The sequence below is a fragment of the Aquarana catesbeiana genome, linkage group LG03, assembly GCF_042186555.1.
Source record: "Aquarana catesbeiana isolate 2022-GZ linkage group LG03, ASM4218655v1, whole genome shotgun sequence".
Classification (NCBI taxonomy): Eukaryota; Metazoa; Chordata; class Amphibia; order Anura; family Ranidae; genus Aquarana; species Aquarana catesbeiana.
Window position 1 is genome coordinate 121,031,197 of NC_133326.1, and position 18,288 is coordinate 121,049,484.

The 18,288-nt window shown below is 43.0% G+C and overlaps 1 protein-coding gene across 5 annotated transcripts in view; it reads right to left on the minus strand.

Annotated features, from left to right (window-relative positions):
• Positions 1 to 14,910: 14,910 nt before the first annotated feature.
• PARP6 (poly(ADP-ribose) polymerase family member 6) overlaps positions 14,911 to 18,288 on the minus strand; it is a 143,050-nt gene continuing 139,672 nt past the window's right edge. For 2 of the 5 annotated variants that reach the window (XM_073619101.1, XM_073619099.1), the window contains exon 23: positions 14,911 to 15,458. In XM_073619101.1, coding sequence (XP_073475202.1) covers positions 15,356 to 15,458 — 103 coding nt within the window. In that variant the 3' untranslated portion in view covers positions 14,911 to 15,355. The remainder of the gene's footprint in view (positions 15,459 to 18,288) is intronic. The other 3 variants (XM_073619103.1, XM_073619102.1, XM_073619104.1) reach the window with 2 other exon arrangements.

The window sequence follows — 18,288 nt, forward strand, 5'->3', positions numbered from 1 at the left end:
TTGAAGCCAATTAGATCCTCAGGCTCTAATCACGTGCTTCACAAAAAAAAAAAAAAATCCATGTGTTTGGCGTCCTGCATGTAGATTTGGGGCCGGGCGCATGGATTAGGGGGGCGATGCCCCTGCGCCCCATATGGACGGGCTGTCACTGGAAGAAAGACAAAAGAAATTAGGCATTGAGAGGTGACAGTATTGGCTCCTAAATGTCTGCAAACCTTCTGGCTCCACCCTCTGTAAAGAGCAAGGGACCAGCAGAATTTCAATTCACGTATGGGCTACCCAGTTGTACACAATTCAGTTTACTGATTGACTTGGGTACAACCAGCCTGTGTGGTTTTTCCCAAATGATTAGTGCCGCTGGCTATAGAAGGGAACACTAATCATTGTGTTCTGCTGGCAGGGAGGGTTCCCCGGCAACAGAATACAATAGGGCTGCCGGAGGGATTCCCCCATCAACACAGTCAGGAATCAAGCAATTTTCTTTCTTTCCACCCGTGGTAAAAGGAAAGAAAACTGCATAATCTGTGGCCTTACTGAGTGCACTATTCCTGCAACACTGTACCATTGATGACTGTTCTCTTGCAAGTGTGTAAATACTCGCACTGTGTTAGTTGAATGCTTTTATCTTCTCCACTAATTGCAAATCCTTCTGTTCATTATAATAAATGCAGTCCAAGAGATTTATTTGGTTTTTAAGGTTTATTTTATTTATTTATTCATTATGAAAAAAAGACAGTAGATAAGACAGGTTATACATAGTTATGGGTACCATTATTTTAGACTTTGTATACTATACTGATGTCCTTATCTGTATGGCAATAATATCTTTACTAAAAAAAAAAAAAAAAAAAAAAAAAAGTAGAACCCTATATGTATTGCCTTTTTGTCGTCAATAGTGGCTAAAGGCTCTATACAAATACCCTAACATGTGTCCTTTATTTCTATCACTGATAATGGACAGGAATCCATAGGTTTTTTTGTAGGCAGCTTTATTTTGATTATCCACAGCTCCCGGCTTTGCTAAGAGGTAAACAAATCTATCCTGGGCTCCATTTATTCAGCAGAGGAGCAGGGGGCCAGTGCTGGGACTTTTTTCTTCATCTCGAGCTGGGTGGATGAACAAGCGCCGCAGTTGCAGTTCCCGAGAGTAAAAATATAGTCCTGGCTGTTGCATGCTGTCCCTGGCGGAGTGATATACAGTTCTGCAATCTTAGCCAGTAGCACAAATCTGCCCACCTCCTGTCAGAGCAGAGATAAGCAATTGGCTGGACTCAGGAAACAAGACTGCTGGCATCAATCAGGAAGCTGCATGAGCGAAGCTCTCTCAGCCAGCACTGTCAAACCAGGGGATGCATCTGTGTTTAAGTGGAAAGTGGAGGGTCTGGTATGCCAGGGGTACAATGTGCTGTAATGCAGGTGTCTCCATGCTGGAAGTGGGTGAAAGGGCAGCTGGGCTAGCCTTAAAGCTAGCAAGCAAGCTGTACAAGAGTGCTGGGCTAGCCTTAAAGCTAGCAAGCAAGCTGTACAAGAGTGCTGGGCTAGCCTTAAAGTGTTATAGAGGGAACAGTTTTCTGATGCCTAAAATGCAGATGCATGCGTGTACTTGCAACCTCTTCCCTGTGCATTCCACACTCCCATCCACTGCACTCTGTCCTGACCCCTGAACTTTGTGTTTGGCAGCTTTGACCCCTGTATTCTGCATTATGTATTCCTAACCACTGCACCCTGAGTTACACACTGCTGACTCTGTGTTAAATACTACTGACCTGTAAATTCTTTGTTACTTACTACTGACCCCTACATTCTGCGTTACATATTCCTGACCTCTGCGTTGAATACTATTGACCTCTGCATTACATACCAATGACCTCTGCACTCTGGATTACATACTGCTGCCACACCCACAATTTGCTGCGGCATGCTAAGTGTGACACCTATTTTTTTTCCCCCTGGGTTATTGGGGGGGGGGGGGTTAGGGTAATTTCCTTCCCAACAAACAAGCCACAGAGATGATTATTCCGATCCGACCCTGAATTAAAATTGTGACAGACCCAGCCAGGACAGGGCTTTTGGAGGGGACTACAGGGTGGCCTCTTGCCTACTGACTATGGGCCCTGGCTTCTAAGGAAACACTACTCTTTGGGAGGTGTGCATCTGGGGGACCCTTGGAGTGTTCCCCAAAACACACAGACTCTGGGAACTGGGGGACTCAGATACATATTTAGGGCTTCTATGCCCAAAACAAGCAATGACTGCTTTAGACTGTGAGACACAGAACCAATGTTAATATTATCAGCTCGGTGCTACCTGATACTGGGGGTATCCTGCTATAGTCTGTTTATTAGGTGTTATGTGTTATTCTGAATAATATGTCTCTCCCATTGTTAATTGTGTTAATGGAGTCACCTATTGTTTCTGTCTGTCTCTTCATCTATGTGTTTATACTTGTAATAATGTGTATTGTTCAGTACTTTGTATTCAGGGTTGTGGGTACTGAACGGTCTGGTCACCTAGACTGGTTTAAATGGCTAGTAGTTAATTAGTTCATGTTAATTAAATCACTGTCAGCTATTAGTTGCTAGAGGTGGAGTAGCATATAGTTTATGCTGGCCGTTCCTTAGTTATGTTAATTATATTCCTGTATACAGTTTCCTTTGCATACGATAATGTACTCAGGTTCACCTGAGCTGGTGTACTGTAAATTCTGTGTGAGTTTTCAATAAAGAGTTCCAGTTCCAGTTTGCATGTACAAGCTATTGTCGGCCAGTATTGTATTCTCAGCTATGATATCCGGTTCCTATGTCCAGACTGGAGGAAGCTATATCTTGACAGAAGCACCCAAGCTGGGTGGTGGATGGTTCCATCACAAAAATCTCCTCTTTATTCCTGATACAGATGATAGAATCATCTTAAGGACCACATACAGAATATTTGTAATATCTATGAATGATTGCATGCACCCTTATATGCCCACTCAATCCCCTATTACTACTCTGTTTTAAACTATTGCAGAATGTGCAATTTAAAGTGACACAAAGTCATATAATAAATTCCACATTGTATTTCAGTTATTTTTAGCCTACTCCTATTACTCTGAATGTTCTTGAAGATTGTAAAATTCCTTTGTGAAGATCCTCACACATTTACTTCTTTGAATTCTGTGACGCACAGAATTCACTGGCACTGTTGTGTCATATATTTCACAGAGCCTGCCTTCTGACCTACAGAAGTGCTGAAAGGAAGAATTTCACAAGGTGGAGTCAGTACAGGAATCACTGCTTGCAGGCAGCAAGGTAGCATGATATATGTAGTCCTTACAAATTGAAATGAACCACTTCCGTCCGTTGTACATTTTTAAACGTCCTTGGACGGGAAGGGTGATATCTCAGTCATTGCTGCAGCAATGATCGAGATATCATTCTTTAGGGTCAGCAATTCTGCACAAAAAACAAGCCGCTGGATTACTTTTACAGGTGCCCCCTCCTGTTGCTGTCTTTATTAGGTTTTCCCGTGTGATGGGAGAGCCCAGGAAGGATATGAACAGCAGCATCCAGCTTTGGGCACACAGTGAGAGGAACAGATTGGGCATTTTCTGGCCTGTTGATTCATTTAAAAAACCCCAGCAGCTACAGAAAAGGGAAATACATTGCAGGACAATAACTATGTATGGCATTGAGCAACTCTGTGCGTAATGCCGCATACACACGACCGGACTTTACGGCAGAAAAGCTCCAACAGAATCATTCCGTCGGACATTCCGATCGTGTGTGGGCTTCATCTGACTTTTTTCTTTCTAAAATTATGACGGGCCTAGAAAAATAGAACATGTTTCAAATCTTTCCGATGGAATCAGTTCCTATCGGGAAAACTGCTCGTCTGTATGCTATTCCGACGGATCAAAAACGACGCAAGGGCAGCTATTGGCTACTGGCTATTGAACTTCCTTTTTCTAGTCCCGTCGTACTTCACCACGTTTGAAACTATACGATCGGACTTTGTTGTGATCGTGTGTAGGCAAGTCCGTTTCAGCGGAACTCCGTTGGAACTTCGTCGGAAAGACCGTCGGAGTTTATTCTGACAGAAAGTCCAGTCGTGTGTACGCGGCATTACTCCTTTGTGACCTGCAATATACCTTTTTAAAGTGACACTAAACAATATCATTGTTTATCAAAAATAATCCATACACATGCACTGCTTAGTGGCACAGTAATCTATTTTTAATGAAATCCTTTCTAATGCCATGTACACATGGGCGGACTTTTCGACCGGACTGGTCTGACGGGACGAATCCGTCGGACAATCCGACCGTGTGTGGGCTTCATCGGACCTGCAGCGGACTTTTTCGGGCGAAAATCAGACGAAGTTTAGATTTGAAACATGTTTCAAATCTTTCCGACGGACTCGAGTCCGGTCGAAAATAACGCTCGTCTGTATGCTAGTCCCACAGATGAAAACCGATGCTAGGGCAGCTATTGGCTACTGGCTACCGTATCAACTTCCTTATTTTAGTCATTTAGTCATCACGTACCAATGCGTCAGACTTTGGTGTGATCGTGTGAAGGCAAGTTCGTTCGTTCGAAAGTCCGTCAAAAGTCCGTCGAATGTCTGTCGGAAAGACCGTCGGACCTTTGATGCCGAAAAGTCCGCCCTTGTGTATACGGCATAACTGTTTTTCTACCTCCTGGTTAGGGATGGGTGAACGGTTCGGCCCGAGCATTAGTTTGGGCCGAACTTTGGCTGTTCGGACGTTCTCTGAACAACCGAATTATAGGGTCGTTCGACTGTTTGTTCAGCCTGCCGAACGACCACAATGCACTGCACCTCCACACAGTGCATTGAAAGCCCTGATTGGCCGAAGCAATGAAAGCTTTGCCCAATCAGGGCACAGAGCACTGTCAGAGCCATGATTGGATGCTGTCATGATGGCTGTATCCAATCATGGCTCATTGCTCTTAATTCCAGCCCACACTATAAAAGTATTCTTTCCATAGCAGCTATTTGTAGTGTGATAGCGGCGTGAAGAGAGATAGAACAGGGCTCTGTTCAGTGCTATTAGACAGTTAGTGTGCCATAGTGTGCTATTCTGATTCTTTTGTCAGTGTAGAATATAAGTTTAGTGTGCATCTAGGGATAGTTCAGTGTGAGTGTAGTGCGACCATTCATCTTTACATTAGTGTGAATGTAGGGATGGTTCAGTCAGCGTGAGTGTAGTGACCGTTTAACACAATATATTTTATTGCGTTACTGCAAGTTTAACGCCTTATATTTCAGTGCGTTATGTGTCATTTAACACAGTACATTTCTGTGCGCTATTGCACGCTTAACGCAGTATATTTCTGTTGCGTTACTGCAAGTTTGACGCCATACAGTTCAGTGCATTACTGCAAGTTTAAGGCAGTATATTTTGTTGCGTCACTGGAAGTTTAACACCGTATATTTCATTGCGTTACTGCAAGTTTAACGCCATATAGTTCTGTGCATTACTGCAAGTTTAACGCTTTATATTTCATTGCGTTATGCAAGTTTAACGCTGTATATTTCCTTGCATTACTGCAAATTTAACGCCATATAGTTCTGTGCGTTACTTCAAGTTTAACGCCATATAGTTCTGTGCGTTACTTCAAGTTTAACGCCGTATAGTTCTGTGCGTTACTGCACGTTTAACGCCGTATAGTTCTTTGCGTTATTGAAAGTTTAACATTGTATTTTCATTCCGTTACTGCAAGTTCAATGCCATATATTTCATTGCATTACTGCAAGTTTAACGCCATATATTTCATTGCGTTACTGCAAGTTTAACACCATATAGTTCTGTGCGTTACTGCACATTTGACGCAGTATATTGTAGTGTGGAGTGTGTCTGTGTAGAGAATACTCAAATTAAAGTGCACCAAATATCACTCCTCAGCGTATTGCCAAGTTGTCTCCAGTGGTAATGAGGATGAAGGATATGATAATGATGAGGTCACTGACTCGACTTGGATGCCAGATAGAGCAGAGGAGGAAAGTGAGGGTGAGGCACAACCCCAACGAGGCAGCCATCATGGAAGAGTAGAAAGCAGCCACCCTATTCCATCACATTGTGGAGCTGTTATCTCCCAGCCCCCAGCTCAGCTGTCTGGGCCTTTTTTATTACATGTGCAGCCGATCGCACTGTTACTATTTGCAAACTTTTGGGTACCACATGCTTGACAATGCAATTAACCTCCCACCACTCAGTCTATTGGCAAGAGCACCTAAAAGCCACACAAAAGGGGCACAAATCTGTCCCTCCTCCTAACTCACCTCAGTCTGTCCCTGCTCTACCTCATGACCTCTCAGCAGCCTCCACTGACAGGGATGATGGTATATTGCATGATTCCACATCCCAAAAACACTTAATCAGCGACATTGGCATCAGGGGCTTCATACCTGCTGGTAATTCAGGACTGATTCATTTTGTTAAAAGTCAGACGGCGCACAGAGTCTGTGGACAGACGGTACCAATGGGATATGGAAGCTGACAGCCCTGGGCGGTGAGGACTAAAAAAATTGAGAAATGCATCAATTAGGCGGCCGCTTTCTCCACCGCTCCTCTCTTGACCAACAGAAGCCTCAAAACTACGTTTTCCATAACACTGTATCCTACCGTACCAGAGTCAGGAAAAGCGTTCGATAAACGCCTCTTTAAGGTGTCCTCAAGAGATTTCATCTTCTGCACTCTCTGTGGGGACGGGATGAGTTCTAAAACTTTCCCCTTACAACGGTGGTCCAGGAGGGTTGCCAACAAATAGTGATCCTTTCCCTTTACGCCACGTACTCTTGGGTCCTTTTGCAGGCTTTGATACATCAGGGAGCCCATGCACCGCAAATTTTGCACCTCAGACTCCTTGGGGTCACTGAGAATTACAGTATCTGAAACTGCCTGCTCCCAGCCACGTACTACTCCCACTGGGTTCTGGGGATGGAAAACCATCACTTACTGTTTGATGTATGTCTTCCGCTGCTTCAGTGCCTCAGAAACTGCCAGAACCCTCCTCCTCCTCTTTCTCTCTCTCCTCATGTGTGTTCTGTGGCATAGGAACAATGGTGTCTGTTGTGAAGGAATCAGTTCCATAGGTCCATTTCGGTGCAGTCGGTGGCGTGATTAGGGTAGCTTTTGGGCTGTGGGAATTTACGTTCAGCTTTTGCAACCACGTTGCATCTTCACTACTCATGCAACCAGCTCCAAGTTCCGCCGCCTCACGACTCCGCCGGCCTACCTGATACTAGTGGGTAAGTACCGATGTTTTGTGCCTACAAAAATGGGCGTTCGGTCTCTCCCGAGTGTCCAGCTCCCATAGTGTCTTTGAACGTGACAGCGCCGTTGATGATTTCAACGCGTTTCGCTGGGCTAGTAGCGTAGCTTCATCTCAGACGTCCGAGATGAGCTAATCTGCCACCTGAGAGGCCCAGACCAATCCACCGTTACTCTATTAACTGCCTGACCTATATGGGACTATTCTGCAGTCCCTAATTCTCTATACAGCCAACAAGAGTATCTGCATGAGGATATCCCCTTGATGCCGGCCAGGTTACCCCTATTCCCATCTATCTATCCTGTCTACCTTCTATTTTGTGTTGATCAGTGCCAGTTATCACCAAAGATTCTGAGAACTAAGTGATCCATTGTGATCCTCTCGGGACAATACTTCCATCCACTAACTAAACAAGACTCCCAAAGAACAATTTTTCTTGTTTCCAGTGCACTACATTGTGGCCTCATCATACAGACTGGCTCCGCAAGCTGTTGCTTACAAAATCTTACAAAAAAATCTTACAAAAAGCTTGCAGGGAAAATTTCATTATATGGGCTTTATATTATTATTATTATTCAATTATTGCTACAGCAGCTTCTATACACAGTACAGATGTGCCACTTTACAGGTAGACTAAGGGGACACCCCAGGCACTATATTGAAAGGATTTTTTAATTTTTATGCGTTCACTTTAAAAGGAGAAGTCCAGCCTGGGCTCGTTTGACTGGGCTTCTCCTATGGATCTTAGGAATGCAATTCATTTTTGAAGTCTGAAGTCTGGATCTGCCAGCTGCCTGGACTGATAGCGGTCTCAGCCTCTCAGCGAGCCACTGAGACACTGAAACAGTCGCTCCCCGCGCCTCCACAGCTCAGCGCTCCAGTGAGCGTGGAGGAGCGGAGCAGGAGAGCAGCTGATTGACAGGCAGCAGCTCTCCGCTCGGGGAGGTGAGAGAACTGAGCAATCGGCCTGATCGGTCTGATGCTGCATCCACTTAGGTAAGTATAAATCTCCAAAAAAAAAAAAAAAACTTCTCTTTTAAGCATCAATAACTCACTGCTCATTTAAAAATGACATTTTTTACAAACTTTTTTCTTTTTTTTCATTGATACGTGTCCCCCAGGGCAGTACCCGGACCCCCATAACCATTGTATGCCCAATTACTTGCATATAAGACTTCCTAGTTCTAAGGTCTAATGTCAAACTTAAAAATTTGTCATAGAGTCGAAATAAGTGACCCTAAAACACTGCTAAACTTGGTCTGGGCATTTGCTGTAAGCTTTAAAATGATTGTAAACCCTCACTTAAAAAAAAAACAAAAAAAACAAAACATGTTTATACTTACCTGCTCTGTGCAATGCTTTTGCACAGAGCAGCCCCAATCCTCTTCTTCTGGGGTGCCCTACCAGCGCTGCAAGCCCCTTGTCTTCATTGGGTGCCCCCACGGAAAGCCGCTTTCCATGAGGGCACCCATGCGGTCTCGCGCCCGAGTCCCGCTGCTGCTACTATTGACACAGACAATAGTACTTGGCCCCGCCTGCCCCTCTCGTGTCACAGCTTTTGATTGACAGCTGTGGGAGAAAATGGCTCCTGCTGCTATCAATCTGTCCAATGAGGAGAGGGACAGCGGCTGAAGCCGCTGTGCTTGTGCACATGGCTGGGGTTGGATCGGGCTTAGGTAAGAAAAAGGGGGGGGGGGGTCTGGGGGCAGCTGTAGCACAGAAGGTTTTTCACCTGAGTACATAGAATGCATTGAGGTGAAAAACCTTGAGGCTTTACAACCACTTTACAAAAAACTCTGGTCACGGAAAGGAGTAAGCAATAATGTAGAAGAGCCACTAGATGGCAGTAAGAAACAAAAGAATGAACTGATAAGCTTTTCTCACATTCTTCAAGCCAAGCACCTACAAATATTCTGCTAGGAACTGAGTGAAAAACATATGAGATGACCACAGGGGATAATATTATTGACCACATTCTGAACATGCTAGGTGCCTGGCTGTTGCGCTTAGAGCTAAACTCTGGGAAAACCGGTTTTGGGCCATTTGCTGTGTAAAAACAAATTACTTCTATTGATGCCTGTCCCTCATTTGTCTGCTGCTCCGTCCAGTAAAATTATTACTTTCATTCAGCCCCCACACAACTGTAAAGTTTTGTAGTTCTAGCTGCAGTACACTGATCATAACAAGTAGAATTGGGCGAATGGATCGGGCCGGGCAAAAGTTCGGCCTGAAAATCGTCTGTTCACCCATTTGGCGAAAACATGAATTTGCGGGGCGCTCGGCGGGATGTTCGCCTGCTGAGCACCCCACAATGCACTGTGTGCTGCACAGTGCATTCTAAGCTCTGATTGGGCAAAGTGAATACCTGTTGTTAAGGAGCAAGGCCAGGGAGAGACAGCGGGCTTCCCCGCTGACAGCTGAATAAAAAAAAAACAAAAACAAATGCCCGCAAAAGAAAAAAGTGAAGAAAAACAACGTGGGGTCCCCTCCCAGGCCGTTCTGGTCTGGTATGTCTTTTAACCACTTAAGGACCGAGCCTCTTTCTGAGATTTGGTGTTTACAAGTTATAAACATTTTTTTTTAGCAAGAAAATTACTTAGAACCCCCAAACATTATATATATATTTTTCTAACAACCTAGAGAATAAAATGGCAGTCATTGCAATACTTTCTGTCACACCGTATTTGTGCAGCGGTCTTACAAGCACACTTTTTTTGGACAAAATACACTTTGTTGAATTAAAAAATAAGACAACAGTAAATTAAGCACAATTAGTTTTTATATTGTGAAAGATGTTAAAATGTTATGCCGAGTAAATTGATACCCAACATGTCATGCTTCAAAATTGCGCCCGCTTGTGGAATGGTGACAAACTTTTACCCTTAAAAACCTCCATAGGCGATGTTTAAAAGATTCTACAGGTTGCATGTTCTGGGGCTAGAATTATTGCTCTCACTCTAATGCCCCGTACACACGGTCGGACATTGATCGGACATTCCGACAACAAAATCCATGGATTTTTTCCGACGGATGTTGGCTCAAACTTGTGTTGCATACACACGGTCACACAAAGTTGTCGCAAAATCCGATCGTTCTAAACGCGGTGACGTAAAACACGTACATCGGGACTATAAACGGGGCAGTAGCCAATGGCTTTCGTCTCTTAATTTATTCTGAGCATGCGTGGCACTTTGTGCGTCGGATTTGTGTACACACGATTGGAATTTCCAACAACGGATTTTGTTGTTGGAAAATTTTATAGCAAGCTCCCAAACTTTGTGTGTCGGAAATTCCGATGGAAAATGTGTGATGGAGCCCCCACACGGTCGGAATTTCCGACAACAAGGTCCTATCACACATTTTCCGTCGGAAAATCCGACCGTGTGTACAGGGCATTACAATCGTGGCGATACCTCACATGTGTGGTTTGAACACCATTTTCATATGCAGGCGCTACTTACATATGCCTTCGCTTCTGCATGCGAGCTCGGCGGGACGGGTACGTTTTAAATTATTTTTTCTTATTTATTTTACCTTTTATTTTTTATTTTTACACTGTTCTTTTAAAATAATTTAAATAATTGTGTCACTTTTATTCCAATTACAAGGGATGTAAACATCCCTTGTAATAGAAAAAAAGCATGAAAGGACCTCTTCAATATGAGATCTGGGGTCAAAAAGACCTCAGATCTCATATTTACATTGAAATGCAAATAAATAAATAAATAAATAAAATGTCATTTAAAAAAAAAAAAAAGTCCCTTTAAGAGCTATGGGCGAAGGTGACATTTTGATGTCTCTTCCGCCCTGCAATGATATGGAGACGGGTGGTGGCCATCTTCCCCTCACTCCATACCACACAGGGAGAATACTACTGACGGCTCCAGTAAGCAGTGGAGGGCACCGGAGCACGGCAGGAGGGGGTGGGGCCCTCTCCCGCCTCTGATAAAAGTGATCTTGCGGCGAATCCACCGCAGAGACCACTGTTTTCTGAAAGTGGACCGCCCGCTGAAGAAGAGGCTACCAGGGTTATAGCAGCTAGCTGTCATAACAACAATATTCCTCTTCAAAGTATCGACGTAAAACTACAGCATAAGTGGTTAAGGGGAACCGCACACTATTTTTTTTTAAAGAAATGGGGTGGGGGCCTCCCCAAAATCCATTCAGGATAACTGAGTAAGGAGCCCGGCAGGCTGGCAAAGGGGGGGGGGCAAGCAAACCTGGTATGGATTGGGGGGAACCCTACACCGTTTTTTTCAATTTTTCTATTGTAATTTCTATATGTAACTTTATAATAGGGGCTGCAAAAATACTAAAGAATATAAGGTAGCATAAATTTAGCTAACTAAGAGACAGGGAATCTTTGTCTTTGATAAAGCCCTGTGGGAGAGGCGAAACAGGTTAACGTAGATTTTGGTTCCTTAGTGACGTCACGTCCAGCCAGCGGTGGAACGCATACGAGGTTGTGCGAACCAAGCGGGTTCCGGGAGCGAGACGACTGCCTTACAATTTTATGTACAAAGCGTGTATTCTCTGGAACACTGCAAGTGTGATTTTAAACTTTTTATATAGTAAACAAAAACATACTACACTATACATATACTCTATCCTTCATGTATGAGTGGTGTTAACATAGGAGGAAACAGAGGACCGGTGTTTACATCTCCCTCTCACCAGTTTAAGCCTAATAGACCCACATGCAGTATTCTTAAGGGATCCATACTATCTGGTGAGTAAAAGCACAAAGGTGTTGTGTGGAGCACAGTTCACTGTGTGACCGTTTGAAGCACTACAGCACTTTAGGATTCTCTGCACACCAGCACTTTGGAAGAAAGCTTTTGGGGACTTTTTAGTCTTGTCTTGGACTTTACAAATACTGTACTTCTTTGGAATATATAATTTGTTGTATTATATATATTGTGTATGCACAGTTGTGGCACTTTAGTTGGTTTGTTGTAAGCACATTGAAATATTTACAATGTTTGCGCTGTGGTTTGATGTTTATTATTGATTAGAAAATGAATAGCAGCAACATGAACAGTGTATAGGCACAGGCACACTTTTAGCACAGGATTGATTGTATTTATATTATAGATCAGGTACTGCCTGCAGCTCTGGCACTCATGCCACTCCCTGCCCTCACACTTTGGGGTTGATTTAATAAAGGCAAATCCACTCTGCACTATAAGTGCACTGCAAGTGCACTTGAAAGTGCACTTGTAAGTGCAGTCGCTGTAGATCCGAGGAGAAGCTCTGAAATTAGGGAAAGCTTTGCTGATTTTATCATCCAATCATGTACAAGCAAAAATGCTTTTTTTTATTTTCCTTGCATGTCCCCCTCAGATATACAGCAACTGTACTTACAAGTGCACTTGTAGTGCAAAGTAGATTTGCCTTTAGTAAATAACCCCCTTTCTGTCACTACATCCAGGTGTGTTGAGCAGGAAGGAGCAAGAGGAGCCCCCTCTTCTACTCAGTCTCTACCAGGCAGATGATATAATGTGAGTAGTATTTGAACCCAGAGGAGTAAAATATTTAGTCAGCAACAGGATGTGTGGATGGATGTGTGCTGAGCCTTCACTGTGGATGTGCTGTGGATTTGGATATGTTTCCACTAGATCCACACTTTTATTAACATCAACACCCTTTTTCTCAACGTGCTTTGGAGTCTACCACTGCTTCTTCAGGATCGGGTAGTTGAGAGTATGCATGTATTATTTCAATTGGTCTATAAACGAAATGGACAACATTCAGGTAGGTAGTACTTGTAATGTAACCTGTCCCAAACAGCCATAAACCGGTTCCAGGAAAATGAAAGAGTAAAACAAAAAACACCATTCACGAAGTAAGACACGGTCTCACTTCCCCCAGTATCAGAAACGGGCGCCCCCCAAAAAAGGATGTTGAAGTTAGTAACAGTCAAATCTAGACTGTCAAATTTTACATTTTCAAGATTTTATGTATTTGATAGGTGTTTTATGGAATTGATTATTATCTTATTGAGCAATAATAAAAGAGTACCGTATATACTCGAGTATAGGTTGATCCGAGTATAAGTCGAGGCCCTAATTTACCACAAAAAAATGGGAAAAACTTATTGACCCGAGTATAAGACGAGGGTGAGAAATGCAGCAGCTACTATAAGTGGAAAAAGAGGGTCAACAATGCCCATCTGCAGCTGTATACCTCCCTGTGTCCCTGTGTATGTGTGCATGTGTTCTGTGCATGTGTCCTGTGCATGTGTTCTGTGCATGTGTCCTGTGCATGTGTCACCTACCTGTGTCCTGTGCATGTGTCCTGTGCATGTGTCCCTGTGCATGTGTCCCTGTGCATGTGGCCTGTGTATGTGTCCTGTGCATGTGTCCCTGTGTATGTGTGCATGTGTTCTGTGTATGTGTGCATCCTACCTGTGTCCTGTGCATGCCTCCGTGTGCCGCTCTGCACCAATCAGCGTGTCATAATACAATTTGGCCATTCTCCTGTTCAAAAGCCGCGCCTCCTCCTCGTCCATGATAGGAAGAATACTCCATATCCCAGCAGTCAGCGGTCAGCCTATCACGGACATTCTCTCATCCTCATACCACGGACGAGGATGAGAGAATGTCCGTGATAGGCTGACCGCTGACTGCTGGGAAATGGAGTTTTCTGCCTATCACAGACGAGGAGGAGGCACGGCTTTTGAACAGTGGACTGGCCGCCGAATGATAATAGCACACGCTGGCCGCTGTCTGCCTGCATGACACGCTGATCATGTAGGCAGAAGGCGGTGACTCGAGTATAAGTCGAGGGCACTTTCAGCCCAAAAAAAGGGCTGAAAATCTTGACTTATACTCGAGTATATACGGTATGTTATTTTAAGAATATACAGTACATACAGTTTGTTCATGTTGTCATTATGGGGTATTGTTTGAATTTAATCCATTTTGGAATAAGGCTGTAACATAACAATATGTGGAAAAAGTGAAAGCACTGTGAATACTTTCTGGATGCACTGTATGGTGTTGTAACCTTGGATCACAGTTATAGTAAGAATATACATGTAATGTTGTAATCTGGGATCTCTGTTCTCCTCTTGGGTTCATTTAAAGTCCAGTTATATGTGATGGATATTTTTTATCATGCTATTTACCAATGATAGGAGAGTTCTTGCTTTTAATGTTTTATATATGTATTATATTTTTAAAAAAAATCTAGTTTGTGTAACTCTATGGGATAATACCATCTGGTGCTCTATTTATTGGTTGCTAGCCTTAGTGTGAAGTTTTTTTTTCTTGAGTGCTAGTTTAAACTTATGAAGGGTCAAGCACGCCCAATAATTATTATTTGAAATGTAGTGTCATTTCTGCCTTTGTAGGACAATAACTATTATGAAACTCAGAACAGCTTGATAAAAACAGATACATTTTTGAATGCCATATGATAGCTGAACATCATTCTTGATTCCATACATCCCTTCATGATCATCATGCATCCATTACTAAAGTATTTTCTCTGAAAGTGAAGCATGAGGGCACGTACCATGCAGATAAAACTATCCAGATTCCAAAAACACTGGAAGAAATGTTAAAAAATGATGGTCTGCCCAACCAGTAATGCGTGACATGAAATTACCTTTAATATTGCCTGTATGATCCAGATGAAAAGTTTTCCTTCCCCATTTAACTTTCATTAGTCAAATAATGGAATCAACTCCAAATAAAATTTTCATGTCTTTTTTTTTTTTTAATTATTTTTAACCTTTTTGATTTTCTTTTTGTTAAACAAAGAGTTGTAAATGAGAAATGTTCAGAGTAGGGATAAAGCAAGGGAAGGGGATAGCACTGTCACAGGGCAGAGTCTGTATATTTCAGGTAATTGTTCCAGTTCCATGACATCTCCACACAGAAAAAAATCTTACTGTATCCTGGAGAGCCTGATCAGTGCAAGACCCTCATCTCCACATCAAAGAGGGTCACAGAGGATGCCCAATCTCCTTCATGTGAAGCAAGAAAGAGACCAACATTTGCCCCATGATCTTGGTCCTAGAGAGGACAGACTGTTCCCCTCAGTAGCAGCTATAATCCTGAGGTTAATATCCCTCATCCGCTGTACACCTGGGTTCCAATCACTCTCATGATCTCCTTTTGGATCTTGGGGTCCTGAGTGTTAATGTTGGCATCCCCCACCTGGCCATCTTCATACCTTTAATGAGAAAGGCATTTTTAGAACTGGAACAGTAACTTGAGTACAGCACAAATAGTAATCACATATTATACAGCACAGTTTGCATATTCAGGCGGACAGTGCAAGGGGCAATGGTAATATATAAATAAAACAAACCTGTAACAGCCAATCAGAATTCATCTTTAAAGCCATCTGACAACAGTAATCTGATAGCTGCCTGCTTGCTGTGGGATACGAATTTTGGAATTTCTAATGAGAAAAATTCTTAGATCAGAATATTAACTGCTAAACGCAAATGATGAGCAGTTAAGCCCCTTGTTCCTATACCCTTATTGACATAACATTTTTTAATTTAAAGGGAGAGTTCAAGAGTTGTACAATTGTGAGAATTAAAAAACAGTTGTACATAGACTTTTAAAAGCCAAAGTGGGCAGGTCTTTTCTAGAATCTTCATCTCAGCTGACACAGTGATTACTTTTACAGTCAAGAGCACGGTCAAATCCTTTCAGGTAATCTGTAAACAAAAATGCACGTTTATGCATAATGTAATATAGGACCAGTCTTCCACAGCTTAAAGCGGTTTTATTGCCCACTTGGTAATTTTTACCTACTGGTAAGCCTATAATAAGGCTTACTTGTAGGTAAAATGAATATCTCCTAAACTTACACGGTTTAGGAGATATTCACCCTGCATGCAGCCGCTGACATGCACTCTGAAGGTGTTGTGCCAAAACTTCAGAGCCGAAACAGTCGGCTCCTGCGCGCAATCGCTGGAGTAATGTAATTGTGGCTCCGGCCACTCACAGCGCTGGAGCCCGCAAACCGGGAAGAGATGCCGAGGGAAGATGTCAGGCCCCTCAGCTGTGACTGGGCGTTGCTGCGGGGGCTTCGCTCTAAAGTTAGTATTTCATAATGTTCTAGTATGCAGTGCAGTATGCTATTGCCTTGCAGGTTTGTTTTTTTTCAGCAGTTTACTACTGCTTTAATAACTGAACCTCATTTAGGCACGCCGGCTCTGGATTGTACCAAAGTGGCAGCGCTGCATTACAAGCACTGGCACAATATCCTTGATGCTGGGCAAGCACATTTGTTTAAGAGTGCAAAATTTTTTATGTTTTTAATGAGTTTTAATAAACTAGCGGACTTATGCCATGATCTTTCCTATGGTTCTATCTCTTAATTATATGGGTGAGTGGACCGAGGAATCTGAACAGTGTAGAAAATGGAAGAAAACAGCTGAACGTCCGCACTCCGAATAGCTCTGCCAGCTATGATTAAGCATCTATATTGATGTGAAACGCGTTAGCCTGTCTGTATCTTTCATCACCATGATGTAACAGATTTTGGATCTTCTACACTGTTTTGCCACAAATAAAAGGTGTTATTCGGAGTGCGGCCATTCAGCTTTCTTCAATTTTCTACACCATTGCAGAGCCTGCATCTGAAGTTGTGAGTGGAGAGGGCGGTTATTAGAGACACCAACACGCTTGGAGCGGCATCGCTACCTGATATCTGAACAGTGGTAAAATGTATGCTTATGTGACCCACCTCAGCGTAAGCTCAGGGGGTCAACATTTGCGGGTGAGTGCATACGCTGGTGGGGGCACAGAAGGTGGAGCGCGGTAGTGATTTGTTGAACACACAAGGCACTCTATTTCGGAAAACGTATTGTGGAGAGTCAGCCTGGGGCAGGGTTTAGAAGGGGTTGATTGAAGAGGGCAGGTACTTCCCCTTCAGACCTGCTTATTGCTAGCTGAGTTGAAAACGTCAGCAGGGAGAAGTGTGTTTGGAGAGAGATGGCTGTTGAGCTATCAAAGCTGAGAGGAGCTTGAAGTTGGAAGGACCCCTGTTACCTATGACTTGATCTTACTGGGTGAGCTTGCCTGAACTGGTACTTTGCTATGTTATATGCTGTGGCTGGGATGCTGAGCATTATTTAAAAGGATTGTCTTATACTGCTAAGAAGAGTTTTTGTGTTGTTTGAACTGCCTATAAAGACAAAGCTTGTCAATTTTCTGTTGCTTTTTGCTGAATAATGCCTCTTAAGTTGACTGAACTGTCTGAGCCGGCTTGCCACCCCCTGATCCCTTACAGTATTTAAAAGAACAGTCACTGGTTTATATTTATGCACAGAAGCTCTTTGAAGATCTGGATGGACTTTTGTATATGCACTTTTTTTATATGCAACTTTTATGACGCACTTTATGATAGCACATGTAAACGATTGTGTGGTTTATGACTAGGCACTTATAATGCATAATAATTTATGATTTATACTATATTTATACTTGTTACAGTACCTGATAGTTATAGGGGTAAACACAGCCCTTTTTTTTTTTTACCAATTTACTGTACGGTGTATACATATATTTGTACTCTATTCAAGGGCAGCAGTGACCCACATAGCACATAATATATACATATATTTCATGTTTTCCTAGGCGCGAGTGCCTGCACCCCTTTCCCAAACCCCTAACAAGAGGAATCTCAAAGAATCTCATCTTGCGATAGCAATTGGCAACCTAAATTGTATGTTATATTTTTTATTGTAAATTATGCTTCTCTAGCTCTCACCCTCAGAGCCTATGTGTACTTTTGTGGCTGTCAGAACCCTTTCCACCACCCACCCTGTGGCCATTACCACCTGGGATGCCCCAGCCACTGTCTAATTTACATACTGTAAAAAGCTGCTTCACAACAATTGGCTGGTCTGTTTCAATGAGAAGCGTAACCTTGTCTTCTTCATTACATGCATGAGAGTTCCTCACACACGAACGTTAGTATAATATTTGTATACAGCTGCGGTGATGTCAAATTCGTAAATCTCACACGTAACATTTAGCTTAGA